This window comes from Giraffa tippelskirchi, chromosome 12, assembly GCF_054371585.1.
Source record: "Giraffa tippelskirchi isolate mGirTip1 chromosome 12, T2T-mGirTip1v1.2.pri, whole genome shotgun sequence".
Lineage (NCBI taxonomy): Eukaryota > Metazoa > Chordata > Mammalia > Artiodactyla > Giraffidae > Giraffa > Giraffa tippelskirchi.
Window position 1 is genome coordinate 100,849 of NC_137286.1, and position 16,403 is coordinate 117,251.

The window sequence follows — 16,403 nt, forward strand, 5'->3', positions numbered from 1 at the left end:
TCTGATAAAACAGGGACTAACTCTCCAGACTCCACCAGCCTTTCTTAGCTTCTGTTCTCCATCTTAGAACTCAGAAGAAAGGAGACTGGAGATTTACTCACACCTGCTCTAACCACCCCCTGTGCTGACTCCCATATGCAGAGGGCTCCAGGCCAGGCACCCCTTACTTAACAAACCCTTTCCCCTCACAGGGAGCTGCTCAGGAGATTCCACTTAAGTCATCAGTCTTATCTCTCAGTAGGGTAAAGTACCTGTGGCCACTGTAACATGACTTTTCAGATACTTACACGCAGGGAAATGTCCCTGCAGATCCATCTCTCTCAGGAGAGACGCTGCTTCTGATGCTGCTGGAAGGTCCCTAGTCTGGGTGATATGTAGAAAAGGCTCCTGACACAAGCTTCCTGGATTTCTCTAGATGTAGAGAATAAGAATGGAATGGAAAAGTGGACTGTAAAGACACACTTGATGGGAGACAAATCGTGCGCTGTCAACACTTAGATGATTAGTGGGCAGGCCTTACCATGGCAAACCAGCTACCTGACCAAAAGCTTCCTCTTTCAGGAGAACCGAAGCCCAAGATCCACCCACGTGCCTCCTGCTCTCTGGCCTTCTCCAGTCAGAAATTCCTCAGCCAACACGTCCAACGCAATCACTCCTCTCAGACACTCCTGAGACCATCTGCAAGAGACCACCTCCAAGCAGAGGATCCCTGCCCAGGCAATCAAAATCAGCAGCAGCGATATTCTGATACACATAGCCAGAGTGACAAACCTGAGGGTTGCGAGGCCAAGGAAAGGCCCCAACCTTTGCTGAAAAGCATAAGGCTGAAGAGGATTTCAAGGGCCTCTTCCTACTCATCCAGAGGACAAGTAGGGGGTTCTGGGGTGCATGAGAGAATGACAGAAGAGCCCAGCACAAGCCAGAAACTGAATCCAGAGGACACAGGCAAATTATTCATGGGGGCAGGGGTCTCAGGGATTATAAGAGTCAAGTAAGGAGAGTGTGGGCAAGTCTCCAAGGATAGGTCAAGTCTCATCACACACGAGAGGACACACACAGGGGAGAAGCCCTATGTTTGTGGGGAGTGTGGGTGAAGCTTCCATTGGAAGTCCCTCCTCATGAGACACCAGAGGACACACACAGGGGAGAAGCCCTATATTTGCAGGGAGTGTGAGTGAGTCATGACCAACAAACCACATCTTAGCCACAGGAGGATTACTGCAGCCACCCCATGCCGCAGCTCTAAGGGGGCCTCAGAGGAGGTCTATGACCCGTTACTGTCCCCAAGAGTATGAGGAGAGACTTCCCAGGTGGTCCAGTGGCCAAGAATCCAATGCAGAGACCCATGTTCAATACCTGATTGGGGAACTGGCTCCCACATGCTGCAACTAAGACACATCACAGCCGAATAAATAAATATGTAAATAAATATTTGAAAGAAAGAGTGTGATAAGCACTTTTATGACACTTTCACTTTATGACACTTTCATGACAGGAAAGGAGGTAGATAAACAGCAGAGGGTTTCTTAAGTGTTCTGGAGATGTTCGTGCCGATTGCCTTCATGGTTTTTTGTACTCCTCTTCTAATAAATTTTGTCTCCAAACAAATCTGAAGCCCAGACTATGTACTTATTCCCCGCATATTACTGAGAGCAGTGGGGTCCAGTGGTAGCTGAACCCCTGGGAAGGCATAATTCTGGAGCCAACTCAGTTAGGCCACTGGACAGTCAGTTCCTGGGTCCAGGGAGAGGAATCTAGGGTTTGAGACAAACTCACCAGAGAAGAGAACTCCCTGGCCTCCTGGGAAGTGTGGCCTCTCCTCCTTATAGGCCTCGACTCTCCTTTGGCCTCTCCTGGTTGCCCTCAGGTTTCCTCTGATTTCTGTAGTCTCAAAGTGAAGGCCTTGTGCACCTGAGTGTGTGCGTGTGTGTGTACCTGGCTCAGCCTGGGCCATCTGGTCTTTGCCTCTCCCTCAGAGTCATCACAGCATCTGGACTCCAGATTCGACCACAGGGGTCCAGTTCTCAGCCCTGCCCTCAGCAGCTCTGTGACCTGGGGCAAGATGCTCAGCCTCTCTGTGTCTCTATTCTAATCTGTGACACACGGTGGAGGCAGCAGCATTTTGGTCTGATGCATGAGCACAGGGAGAATCTGGCAGAGGCTGGCTGAGAAGGCAAGCCCCACCTCTGCTGTTCTTTGTGGTTTTCTCTTTAACCTTTTCTTATTTTTTAATTGAAGGATAATTGCTTTACAGAATTTTGTTTTCTGCATGTCCTTCAGCCCCCACACCTTCCAGGTCTTCAGAGCTAGACGAGGAAGGGGCCATTTAGGCACTCGGCTGCCCTGATGAGTGGGTGTGAAGTCAGGGGTGCTAAGGGAGGGCGACCTCCCTTCCCACTACTGCCGTTCCTGCTGAGCTGGGCAGCCCCAGAGCCCCTCCACGGACAGGCAGTGCCGACAGTCGTCCGCCCTGCCAAGAGCAGAGCCTGGAGCCACGTGTGAAGGAAGTCCCTGTCCGGCCCCCATCCCACCCCCACACGGAGGGTCCTCGAAGCCCACACAGCAGCTTCTCTATGCACGAGCCTCGTACCTGTGTCCATGTGCTCTTGTCAACGCTGTAGAGACCTTGAAATTCTTAACTATGGAATAGTTCATCCTTACACGTCCCTTTTATGAGTGAAGTCTGATGGACCCCGGGGTGTACTGTGAGCAGAGCAGATACGCACAGCACGGGTCCGAGGGGTGACCAGGCTGCACGAGGGGACAAGGTGGGCACAAAGGCCCCGCGGTGAGTGAAGGTGGGGACCGCATCAGGAAGCCATGCTTGCTTTGACCCAGAACGGAGCTCCGACACAGAGTAGAGACAATGGCGTTCTAAAGAGTCGACCACACCCTCCCCTCTGTGAATGACCTCTGCCCTGGCCTCATCCTTCCAGGATGGGTTCAGGAGGCTGAATTTCGCCCGGTCACCAGAAGACACTAAGGGGAGAGTGGGCCGTGGGACGGGGGGCGGAGGGTGCAAACTCCAGAACTGGGGGCGATGGCCCTCAGTTCCCTTCCTGTGCCAGGCTTCTGAAGCATCTCTACATGAACCATGTCAGTAATAACCACCCACTAGTATTTTCTCCTTTCTTTCATGCTTTCTTAAAGGAACACGTTTTTCTGTGGCTTGATTTCCCTACAGGAAGGGAAGCCGTATAGAGTCCCCATCTTCTGCGGCTTTAGGCAGGGGCTGCGGGAGGGAGAGTTAGGGGTGGTGCAGGCAGAGGGGCTTCAACTGAAATACGGTGGGGACCGAGCAACTTGCAGGGGCTTCTTACCTGTACCTCCCACCGGAGCTGGGCCTGGAATCCCCTGGAAGCCTGAGCAATTCAAAGCTTCTCCCTCCCCTCTGCTCCCCTCTCTTCCCCTCAAAAAGCTGGCTCCTGGGCCAGCCCACAACACCCCCAAATCCCCCATTATCCACAGCCCCACACAGACCCTCCCTCACAGAAGTGGGACGACCTGCATGGTGGCGGGGACGGTGTGCTACCCCAGAGCTTGGGGTCTCAGCTGACCTTGAGCAATGGGACTGGTGCTTTACCCAGTCTCCCAGCCCAGGGAGCTGACAGCAGCCACAAGCCACGATCTAAGTGGGGGGTGGGGTGGGGATGTGAGCTGTCTGAGGTCCCATCCTGTCCCCACGACAGCGGCCAGGCCTCACCTGACACCGTGACTGCCCTGCACGGGCACACAGGACAGCAGCAGTCACGGGGACAGGACAGCCAGCTGCCTCCGCAACAGGCTCCACTCTGACTGCAGTGGTCCCACGGCTGTACCAGCCCCGCCTGCGCGCCGCTCTGCTTGGCTGCCAGGGCTCAGGGACCCTGCGTGGGTCGGTGAAGGCAGAGCTCCAGAGGCCAAGCCTGTCTTCAGCTACCAGACCCACCCTGGTTGCCAGACTCATGAGCCCAACCGGGATCTGAAGCCTTTGGGAGAATGACACCACAGATACTGACTTCAGAGCTCAGACTCCTGAAAACTTACTAAACAGGTTGCTTTTAGTCTTTTTTTAAAGCAGGAAGGGGGGAGCGTAATGACTTCCTTGGTGGTGCAGTGGTTAAAATCCACCTGCCAATGCAGGAGACACGGGTTCAATCCCTGATCTGGGAAGACCCCACCTGCCATGGAGCAACTAAGCCCATGCACAACTACTGCAGCCATGAAATTAAAAGACGCTTTCTGCTTAGAAGAAAAGTTATGACCAACCTAGCATATTAAAAAGCAGAGACGGGGGACTTCCCTGGTGGTTCAGTGGCTAAGACTCCGAGCTCCCAATGCAGGGGGCCTGGGTTCAATCCCTGGGCAGGGAACTAGACCCCACATGCCCCAACTAAAGACCTGGCACAGACAAAAATAATAAATAAATTATAAAAAATAAAAAAAAAAAAAAATAAAAGGCAGAGACGTTACTATGCCAACAAAGGTCCATCTAGTCAAGGCTATGGTTTTTCCACTAGTCATGTATGGATGTGAGAGTTGGACTATAAGGAAAGCTGAGCGCCGAAGAATTGATGCTTTTGAACTGTGGTGTTGGAGAAGACTCCTGAGAGTCCTGTGGTCTTCAAGGAGATCAAACCAGTCCATTCGAAAGGAAATCAGTCCTGAATATTTGTTGGAAGGACTGATGCTGAAGCTGAAACTCCAATCCTTTGGCCACCTGATGCGAAGAGCTGACTCATTGGAAAAGACCCTGATGCTGGGAAAGATTGGAGGCAGGAGAAGAAGGGGACGACAGAGGATGAGATGCTTGCATAGCATCACTGACTCAATGGACGTGAGTTTGGGTAAACTCTGGAAGTTGGTGATGGGCAGGGAGGCCTGGTGTGCTGCAGTCCATGGGGCCACAAAGAGTCTGACACGATTGAGTGACTGAACTGAACTGATTCTTAAAGATCTTATTCAGAAAATCAAAAGACAAGCCACAATCTGGGAGAGAAGTATTTGCAAAACTCATATCTGATGAAGGATTTGAACTCAAAATAGACAAAGACCTCTTGAACAACCCCATAAAAAATAAGTAAAGATCTGAACAAACAACCAGCCAAAAAAAGGTATACAGACAGTCAAAAACAAAAACACGCTCAACATCATACACCATTAGGGAATTACAAATTAAAATCATGAGATATCACATCACACATATTATTAGGACTGTTAAATTCTAAATATATAACAATATCAATTACTGGAGGCTGAGGATCAGCAGGAATGCCCCCTCACTGCTGGTGGGACGCATGCCCAGCCACTTTGTAACACAGTTGGGCGGTTTTCCCCGAAGCTAAACAAACCTCGCCTTGGGATCCAACAATCGTTATTTCCAGTATTTAAGAAACCGCTTTGAAAAATCCATGCCCAAGTGCAAACGAAAATGAACTTAGGCACAGCAGCGCTATTCATAATAGTTAAAAACTTGAAGGCAAGTAGAGCAGACTACCCCAAAATAAGCCTCTCTGGTGTGAGGATTATTTACGTCGGCTTCAAGGGGAAAAAAAAGAGGACTCTCAGTCAACTAAGTAGCAATTGCCTTTTGTGAAGGACATTTACAACAGAGAAATCTCTGCATTTAAGGGTTGCCCCTGTTTGCACCAGAAATAGAAGGATAATTAACTCAAGTAACTTATCAATGGAAAGGTCCCACCTTAAATCTACCAACAATCATCCTTCTTTACTGTGTCTTGCATGATAACCTTCCATAACTGGCTTCTCACATTCCTCAAGATCTTCTGTCTTCAGCTGAAGGTGGTATTTAAGATGATGGCTTAGGACATTTCAGGGAGTGACTCAGTTTTCTTTGGTAGCTCCCCTGTATACAGTAGGCATTTGTTGTTTTAGTCACTAAGTCATGTTCAACTCTGGGATCCCATGGACTGTAGCCCCCCAGGCTCCTCTGTCTATGGCATTCCCCAGGCAAGAATACTGTATGGGTTGCCAACTCCTTCTCCAGGGGATCTTCACAACACAGGGATCAAACCCGTCTCTCCTGTTCTACAGGCGGATTCTTTACCACTAAGCCACAGGGAAGCACAGAGGAGGTATGCTTCTGTTTTTTCTCCTGATGATTTGTCTTTTATTATGGAAGGGCAGAATGAAAATTGTTTTTCTTCCCATACACATGCAATGGAGTAGTATTACTCATCAGTAGAAAGGAATGAATCACCAACCCTTAAAAGGCATGGTTAAATCTCACGTGCATATTACTCTGTGAAAGAACGCAGTCTGAAGAGACAACGCACAGCCTGACCTCATTGATGAGGGATGGGCTCGGTTTGGTGGGTCCTCCTGTTTCCTGGATCTCAGAGGGAGCAGGCCCCAGGGGGCCATGGAGCAGATATGTGGGGTTCTGCTGCAGATAAGCAATTCAAACTGAAATAGAGATGAATATCTTATGATTTCTCCAAAATAGTTACAGAACAATCGAGTGGAAACCATACGCAATGAAATGACTGTAAACACAAACTGTAAAACTTACACCAAATTCACTCAGATTCATTAACAGACATTTAAAATGCAAAACAATCAAAATTACATGCATATATAAGAAAATATACATGATCTTGGCTTTGGTCTGCAGATCATGAGCTTTGAGTTTTAACACAGAAAACGCCAATATACAAAAGATAAAAATAGTGTAGACTTTATAAAATTAAAGATTTCTCCCCTGAAAGACCTTATTCAGAAAGTCTAAAGACACGCCACAAACTGGGAGAAAAATATTTGCAAACACACATCTAATAAAGGATTTGGACCTAAAATAGACAAAGACCTCTAAAATAGCGCCAGTTAAAAAAAAAAAAAATGGGTAAGGATCTAACCAGAAACACCTGGCCAAAGGAGATATGCAGATGCTAAGTATCATACAAAAATTATACAAAAGTATCATACTACTAGGGAATAACAATTAAAATCATGAGATAACACACCGCACCTATTAGCACTACTGTGCTCCGAATATATGACAGTAGCAATTGCTGGAGGGTGAGGAACGACAGAAGCTCTCCTTCATTGCTGGTGGTGTTGCAGGAAGGGGGACCCCTTCCAGGCCCCGAAACTGGGCTCTTGTCTAACACTCGGAAATGAATTGTCCAAGGAGACACACGTGCTGACAAAGAAAGAGATTTTATTGGGAAGGGCGCCCGGGTGGAGAGCAGTAGGGGAAGGGAACCCAGGTTTTATGGTGATGGGATTAGTTTCCAGGTTGTCTTTAGCCAATCATTCTGACTCAGAGCCCTGCCTGGTGGTGCTGAAGGAGGAAAGTAGGCCGAACAGACTCCATCTTGAAAATCAGTCTCCATCTTGAAACTACTGTGAACTTTGGACTATATGCCTGGGTGCTCACCTGATGGACACTAAATTATGTGCCCAGTATCCATGGAGACGAGATAACAATTGGAAAACCGACCCCCAGATAAAAGACCTTCAGGACTCGTACCGAGAAATCCCATCAACAAGGGAGTGTACTAACTTACCCCAAAGCAAAACAAATTATCTGTACAATACCTATTGATATATGTTACCCTGTTTATCCAACTAAGACTTAGTGCATATAAATCATAGCTAGCCTTGATTGTATCTCTCCTTTACACTATCCAGACTAGTTTCAAGGAATCTGGGGATGTGGGTTTGGGCACGTACTCTTATGGTATGTAAGGTTGTCACAAAAACTGGTCGGGGTCCTTGGCTAAGAGGAGACTCTGCCTTGGACCCACCAGTGTAATAAATTGCTCTCCACTATTTGCATTGTCCTTCTGAGTGAGTTTGCCTCCGGAGAGCGTAGCTACAACAGTGCACATCCTGTTCAGCCAAGATGGATACCAGCGAGGATTCTGGGAGCTGGTCTGACATGTGGTGTCTCCTTTTGACCTTTCCCGAACTCTTTTGGTTGGTAGTGGCTTCTGAGTTCCCTGTTCCTTACCAGGACCTCCAGTCGTAAAACAACTCATGCAAATGGTTACCATGGTGCCTGGGCAGGGTGGGCGGTTTCAGTCAGTGTGCTTCCCCTAACAGTGGGATGCCTGTACAGCCACTTTGTAAGACAGCTGGGCAGTTTTTTCCACAGCTAAACAAGTCTCACCTTGGGATGCTCAGTACTTAGTCAACTGCTTTGAAAACCTATCTCCAAATTCAAACAAGGATAAAATTATGCACAGCAGCACTACTCATAATAGCTAAAAACTTGAACAAATAAGGATACCCTTCAACAGATGAAGGCACAAGCGAAGTGGGATACATCCATATCAAGGAAAAGAGAATATGCCGCCCCCAAATATGCCTTTCCGGCATAAGGAATATTTCAGTCTCATTAAAAAACAAAACAAAACAAACAGGAATCTCAGAAAACTGTATGAAAATTCCTTGGCTATGAAAGACATTTACAACAGAAAAATTTCCATATTTAAGGGCTGTCCCTCTTTGCACCAGAAATAGAAGGATGATTAAACCTCCAGTAGCTCTTTTCAATGATGGAGCCCTGACTGAAATCTGCAAACAATCATACACTTCTTTACGGTGTTTTGCGTGATAACCTGCCAAAACTGGCTTCCCGTCACCCAGGGACTTCCTCCTATTGTTTTTATCTGAAGATAGTATTTTAAATAATGGCCTTGGACGTTACAGGGAGTACCTCACTTTTTCTGGGTAGCTCTTGTATATACAGGAGGTAGGTGCTTAGTCGCTCAGTCATGTCCGACTCTTTGCGACCCCATGGACTGTAACCTGCCAGGCTCCTCTGTCCAGGGGGGCTCTCCAGGCAAGAATACTGAAGTGAGTTGCTGTGCCCTCCTCCAGGGGATCTTCCCAACCCAGGGATCGAACCCAGGTCTCCCGCATTGCAGGTGGATTCTTTACCATCTGAGCTGCCAGGAAAACCCATACAGGAGGTATACAGGTTATTAAACTTCTGTTTTTCTCCTGGTAATCTGTTTTTTCTTTTTTACAGGGGAAGTCTCTACCAAAAATCTGGAAGGGTAAAAGGAAAATTGTTTTTCTTTACAAGCTTAAGCAATGGAACACCACTTAGCAATAGAACGGAATGAACCATCAGCTCATACACTGTTAGTGAAAGAATCCAGTGTAAAGAAGCTGCACACACTATTGAACTCAACGAGGCAGCAGTTGTAACCAGGGAGGGTTAATTTTAAATTTACACTGGCTCTGCTTCTATGACTGTAACTCTTTTTTGTTATAATAAATATACATAATGGCCTGCCTCTGGGAGATAATCTGAGCCCCCTATGAAGGATTGTAAGGAAGTGAGACTAACACATCCCCCTGCCTGAGGCTTGCCATTCTAGGAGACATCTGCAAGGATTGAAAAGTCTTCTTGTTTTGTTTCCTCACCTCCCTCCATTTCTGACCCATAAAAAAGCGTGGCCACCAGGCCCTGACAAGATGGATATTTTGAGGCACTAGCCTGCCATCTTCTCGGTCAGCTGGTTCCCCAATTAAAGTCTCTTCCTTGCCTCGACACTTTGGATTCATTGGCCTGTTGTGAGACGAGCAGAGTGAGCTTGGACTTGGTAAGACAGTGAGCAGGGCATGAAGCGGGATCTTAATTCCCTGCCCAGGAACTGAACCCGGCCAGCCTGGATGAAAACCAGGAATCCTAGACACCAGAGCAGCAAGGGCTACAGGCTAGAAGATGTTTTCCCTTGAGTCTTTGTCCCAGGGAAAAACGCATTTATCCCGGAGGCAGAGACTGTAAATGCAAGTATAAAATTCATTATCATAGACATAGCGTAACAGCAAGTGGGAGAGCACAGAGAAAAACCATTTGTTTAGTTGAGACAGAAGCAAGGCAGAGACAGACGCACATCCGGAGAGAAAGTGTGTGGGCAGCCCCCCTGGTGAGGAGGAGCACAGTAAAGAGGCGGTTAAGTCATTCACACAGGTCGGATATTCCGGGTCTTTGTCTTCCTTCAGACAGTTACCTGGTTTCTTTTTCAACCTGATCTAAGCTGGGACCCTCCCCTTGGTGTGCACACACCCCTCAGCCAAGATGGACCTCAAAGTGAAGGGAGGCGCCAGACTCATTCTGGCCTGGCACTGTCCCCAGACTTTCAACCCACAAAGAGCCTTCCTGTGCATGAGGAGTGCCTCCTTTGTCCCAAAAGAGGGGGAGCAGCGATTCCTGACTCCTCTTCTCACACAGGGTTTTGCCCCTCTTTGTCCTTGCCTTGACTATTACCTTGACTATTGCCATGGCTGTTACTTTATGGTGTTTCCAAGAGACAAACCCTGGCTATTTACCCTGTTGCTGTTGCTACTGCCATTTCAGAGGGCAAACAGGAGGCTGACTGTAAATGCCGTAACCGAAGTCCAGCTGTCCCTTGTCTCAGAAAATGCTAACCGTTGTGAGTATCCAGCTGAAGCCCACTTCTTCATGCCCCGTGAAATGCAAACAGGAGGCCAGTTGCTAGCGTCTAACCTGGAGCCCAGCTATCTCCGACATCACTGTGACCCCATTTATGACATCCTGGATGAGGCAAAGCTACACAGATAGTAAGCAGATCATGGGGTGGGGGTTTAAAGGATTCCATGTGATACTTTAGAATGGATACCTGTCACTATGCATTTGTCTGAGCCTGCAGATGTGTATAGCCCAAGGGGTCGATTATAATCAATTTGATTTTAGTTATTTTGGGTGTAGGAGTGGAACACACAATGGGACACCGCATCTGACTGTAATACAACTACATAGAAAAACCTCACTGTGCGGGATGAGGCAAAAGGCGCTGACAGCTTTGGAAATGAGCAGAATCTGTAGACTAAAGGCAAAATGGAGCTTTCATAAACAGTGGGCTTGATTTTACAGAGGTCTCTCCAGGGTGTGGCAGCTGAGAATGCTCAAACCTCTGAACATGTCCTCTGGAAAGGAGCAGCACACAGAGAAACGGGGGAGGGTGGGCACCGGGTTCTCACTGTGGGACTGACAGTTACACATAAAGGGAGAGAGGGCCCCTGCCCTGGTGACCCTGGGTCTGGGCTTCCTGGGAGGATGACGTGGGGAGCTGACTGGCTGGGAAAACGCACAGACCTCTGCACTGGGAAGGCCCTGCACACGTAGGAACCTCACGCCCCGTGGTTCCCCCATACCCGCTGGAAACACTCAGCCCTCCATGATCTGCGAGGTGCAGATTTTAAGACATTTTGACCCCAGGCAGGTACAGGAGTGTGAGGGTCTTCCTTACCCTTAAGCTATCCCAGAAGCCAGGCCCTGAAGGCTGGAGCCAGGATGGGGATGCCTGGGCCTCTAACCAGCAGCTGGTTGGAAGGAGGAGCCAGTCCTGAGGGCAAGAGCTCCCTGTTGTCTGTGAGCCCCGGGGCCCTGATGGACTCATTCCCAGTGAGGACACAGGTGGGGCCAGCAGTAGTTCTGTTTTCCCAGGGACCCTTTGATGAACAGGCTTCCCGGGTGGCTCAGTGGTAAAGAACCCACCTGCCAATGCAGGAGACACAGGAGAAGGGGATTTGATCCCTGGGTTGGGAAGATTCTCTGGAGGAGGAAATGGCAGCCCGCTCCAGTATTCTTGCATGAAAAATTCCAAGGGCAGAGGAGCCTGGCGGGCTACAGTTCCCAGGGTCAGACATGACCGAGCATGGTCACACGCCCTTTGATGAAACCATGCAACAATGGGCTCAGAAGTCTCCTGATAGGGTTTCAGACTCTGACACGGGGGTTTTATGGGAACAGAGAAAGAAGCTGAGCTCCTGACAGGCAGCCCTTTCTGGCTCTGAGTTGATTCCACCAGGACTGCACCACAGTCACCCGCGTGGAGTCGGCTATGACCAACACGCCCCCGCCCGGCCTCTCCTATTCCTGCGACGATTGCAGTGACATTTCCAGCCTGGACCCTCTCCCAGACCAGGTGCATCTGTCCAGCCACCGCATCCCCGTCTCACCTTGAGGGCCAAGAGGCCTCACAGAGGTCTGTGACCCTGCTGCTCCCACACCCAGGAGGCAGGCCCGACCTCCCCTGGTTGCTGAGCCCAGACGCCCAGGGCCTCCCAGTCTCCCACTTCCTTGTGCCCCAGTGACTGCCAGTTCCCCCGCCAGAGCCTATGGTCAGTCGCCACACTGATTTCCCTCTAGGGCCACAACCTTGGCTCAAGCCTGATCCCTCCCTCAGGCCCTAACAAAGCTCCCTGCCCCCACGGTGAATCTTACACCCCATCTCAACGTGGTCCTTCTGAAGCATGAACTGTGGAACCGCATGCTGGGGTCATAGGGCAATATTTCCAGAATTAGCTAAGCTCCATGGCAACCACTGATTCTGGGCCATTCTGAGCCCATGGGCCATTCATGGGCCGTTCTGTTTGTCATTCGTCATTCTGTCCCTTGGACTTCCCTGATGGCTCAGACGGTAAACTGTCTGCTTACAATGCAGCAGACCCAGGTTCAATCCCTGGGTCAGGAAGATCTCCTGGAGAAGGAAATGGCAACCCACTGCAATATTCTCAACTGGAAAATCCCATGGACAGAGTAGCCTGATTGGCTACAGTCTATGGGGTCATGAAGAGTCAGACATGACTGAGCGACTTCACTTCACTTTTCACTTCACATTCTGTCCCTAAATAGCAAGTTCCAATCTCCATATTAGGCAAGGTGGTCAATCAAAAGACCCCCAAACCAATGAGAACACCATCCCATCTCATAGGAACTTTCTTTGTCCTGAGACTATAACAATTGCCTCAAGCCCATGAAAGAGATCACCTCTTCCTGGTCGGTCAGGAAGTCTGCCTGCTCTCTCATCAGTGGCCCTCCCTACCTCAGTCCTCTGTTCTCAGCAAATTCTCTCTAAAAGACTGTCTGCTCTGCCTGTGTGTCTCTCTGTCTCTCTCCCTGCCATGTAAGGACACAGTGTTGCACATCTTATCCTTTGCTTATCCTCACAACACTCCCTTCCCCTTGTAGTTACATATCACAAAGGCTACAGAGTCACTTAACTGCTGGACTCAATTACTGGGCTATTGACACCAGCCTAGGACTGTTTTTGACAAGATCCTAACACCTCTGTTCCTCATCACTAAGTCCTGACTCCAATAAGTCCTCATCTTATATAAGCCCCTGGACTCCTCATAGGACGGGGCACAGTTCTCAAAGCATGACCCTATGGGGTTCCCCTCTCCACTGGCTGGAAATTTCTTTTAGGAAGTTCTATGTTCTGTAATTTCAGAGTTAAATTATTATGCCTTCAAAGATTGTATAAGGCATTCAGCACAGACCTTTTTCAATTTATAAATTGAGCCAAAGCAAAATTCCTATTTTTAAATAAGAGGTTCTGGGATCACCAGAGTAGGGTAAAGCTGAGGAAGTCAGGGCCTTTTTGCCTCATTTCCGCTCAGTTCAGTCACTCATTCTTGCCCGACTCTTTACGACCCCATGGACTGCAGCACACCAGGCCTCCCTGTCCATCACCAGCTCCTGGAGCTTACTCAAACTCATGTCCATTGAGTCAGTGATGCCATCCAACCATCTCATCCTCTGTCATCCCCTTCTCCTCCTGCCTTCAATCCTTCCCAGCATCAGGGTCTTTCTCAGTGAGTCAGTATTCGCATCAGGTGGCCAAAGTATTGGAGCTTCAACTTCAGCATCAGTCCTTCCAATGAATATTCAGAGCTGATTTCCTTTAGGATGGACAGGTTGGATCTCCTTACAGTCCAAGGGACTCTGAAGAGTCTTCTCCAACACCACAGTTCAAAAGCATCAATTCCCAGTGCTCAGTTTTTTTATGGTCCAACTCTCACATCCATACATGACTACTGGAAAAACCATAGCTTTTACTAGACGGACCTTTGTCAGCAAAGTATGTCTCTTCTTTTTAAAGTGCTATCTAGGTTGGTCATAGCTTTTCTTTCAAGGAGGAAGCGTCTTTTAATTTCATGGCTGCAGTCACCAACTGCAGTGATTTTGGAGCTCAAGGGGGAAAAAAAAACACTCTCACTGCTTCCATTGATTCCTCATCTATTTGCCATGAAGTGATGGGACCGAATGCCAAGGTCTTCGTTTTTTGAATGTTGAGTTTTAAGCTAGCTTTTTCACTGTCCTCTTTCACTTTCATCAAGACGCTATTTAGTCCTTCACTTTCTGCCATAAGGGTCCCGTCATCTGCATAACTGAGGTTATTCAGGCAGCCTCTCCCTCTCCTGGTGCTGGGAACCCCAGTTCCAGCCTCCTGCCTGAGAATGCAGCATTCTAACGCCTAAGAACCCCCAGAAGTGCACTGTGGACCCTAAAATGATGAGTCTGGATTGGGTGTTTGTGTGATGCTTTATGGGGAAATAGTAGTGAGACTCAAGGCCTTTTCTGTTTGTTCAGGTAGAATGCAAAACACAGAAAACTAATTAAACTGATCACAACAACCACAGCCTTGTCTATCTCAAAGAAACTATGAGCCAAGCCATGTAGGGCCACCCGAGACAGAGGGGTCATGGTGGAGAGTTCTGACAAAATGTGGTCCACTGGAGAAGGGAATGGCAAACCACGTCAGTATTCTTGCCTTGAGAATCCCATGAACAGTATGAAAGGGCAAAAATATATGACACTGAAAGATAAACTCCCCAGGTCAGTAGGTGCCCAACATGTCACTGGAGAAGAGGAGAGAAATAGCTCCAGGAAGAATGAAGAGATGGAGCCAAAGTGAAAACAATGCCCAGTTGTGGACGTGACTGGTGACGGAAGTAAAATCCCATGCTATAAAGAGCAATATTGCATACGAACCTGGAATGTTAGATCCAGGAATCAAGGTAACTTAGAAGTGGTCAAACAGGGGATGGCAAGAGTGAACATCAACATTTTAGGAATCAGTGAACTAAAATGGACTAGAATGGGCAAATTTAACTCAGATGACCATTATATCTACTACTATGGGCAAGAATCCCTTAGAATGGAGCAAATCTCAAAGTCAACAGAAGAGTTGGAAATGCAGGACTTGGGTGCAGTCTCAAAAATGACAGAATGATTTCTGTTCATTTCCAAGACAAACCATTCAATATCACAGTTCCATGTCTAGGCCCCAAACAGCAATGCTGAAGAAGCTGAAATTGAATTATTCTATGAAGACCTACAAAATGTTCTAGAACTCACACCCAAAAAAGATGTCCTTTTCATCATAGGGGACTGGGATGCAAAAGTAGGAAGTCAAGAGATACCTGGAAGAACAGGCAAAATTGGCCTGGGAGTACAAAATGAAACAGGGCAAAGACTAACAGAGTTTTTCCAAGAGAACGCACTGGTCATAGCAAACACCCTCTTCCAACAACACAAGATAAGACTCTACACATGGACATCATCAGATGGTCAATACCGAAATCAGACTGATTATATTCTTTGCAGCCAAAGATGGAGAAGCTCTATACAGTCAGCAAAAAACAAGACCAAGAGCTGACTGTGGCTCCGATCATGAACTCCTTATTGCCAAATTCAGACTTAAATGGAAGAAAGTAGGGAAAACCATTAGACCATTCAGGTATGACCTAAATCAAATCCCTTACGATTCTGCAGTGGAAGTGAGAAATAGTTTCAAGGGATTAGATCTGATAGACAGTGCCTGAAGAACTATGGATGGAGATTCGTGACATTGTGCAGGAGACAGGGATCAAGACCTTCCCCAAGAAAAAGAAATACAAAAAGGCAAAATGGTTGTCTGAGGAGGCCTTACAAGTAGCTGTGAAAAGAAGAGAAGTGAAAGAAAAAGGAGAAAAGGAAAGATATACCCATTTGAATGCAGAGTTCCAAAGGGCAAGCAGAGATAAGAAAGCCTTCCTCAGGGATCAATGCAAAGAAATGGAAGAAAACAATAGAATGGGAAAGACTAGAGATCTCTTCAAGAATATTAGAGATCCAGGTGAACATGTCAGGCAAAGATGGGCACAATAAAGGACAGAAATGGTATGGATCTCACAGAAGCAGAAGATATTAAGAAGAGATGGCAGGAATACACAGAAGAACTATACAAAATAGATCTTCATGACCCAGATAACCATGATGGTGTGATCACTCACCTAGAGCCAGACATCCTGGAATGTGAAGTCAGGTGGGCCTTAAGAAGCATTGCTACAAAAAGCTAGTGGAGGTGACAGAATTCCAGTTGAGCTATTTCAAATCCTAAAAGATGATGCTTTGAATGTGCTGCACTCAATATGCCAGCAAATTTGGAAAACTCAGCAGTGGCCACAAGACTGGAAAAGGTCAATTTTCATTCCAATCCCAAATAAGGACAATGCCAAAGAATGTTCAAACTACCGCACTATTGCACACATCTCACATGCTGGCAAAGTAATGCTCAAAATTCTCCAAGCCAGGCTTCAACAGTACATGAACCATGAACTTCTAGATGTTCAAGCTCGATTTAGAAAAGGCAGAG

At 47.7% G+C, this 16,403-nt stretch overlaps 1 protein-coding gene and 1 pseudogene across 1 annotated transcript in view; both read left to right on the forward strand.

Moving 5' to 3' along the window:
• Positions 1-16,403, forward strand: part of LOC145530128 (histone-lysine N-methyltransferase PRDM9-like) — a 56,499-nt gene that overhangs the window by 9,055 nt on the left and 31,041 nt on the right. The window contains 1 exon segment of the mRNA XM_081550948.1: positions 68-91. Within this exon segment, the coding sequence (XP_081407074.1) occupies positions 68-91 (24 nt within the window).
• On the forward strand, positions 507-1,208 carry LOC145528902 (histone-lysine N-methyltransferase PRDM9 pseudogene; annotated as a pseudogene).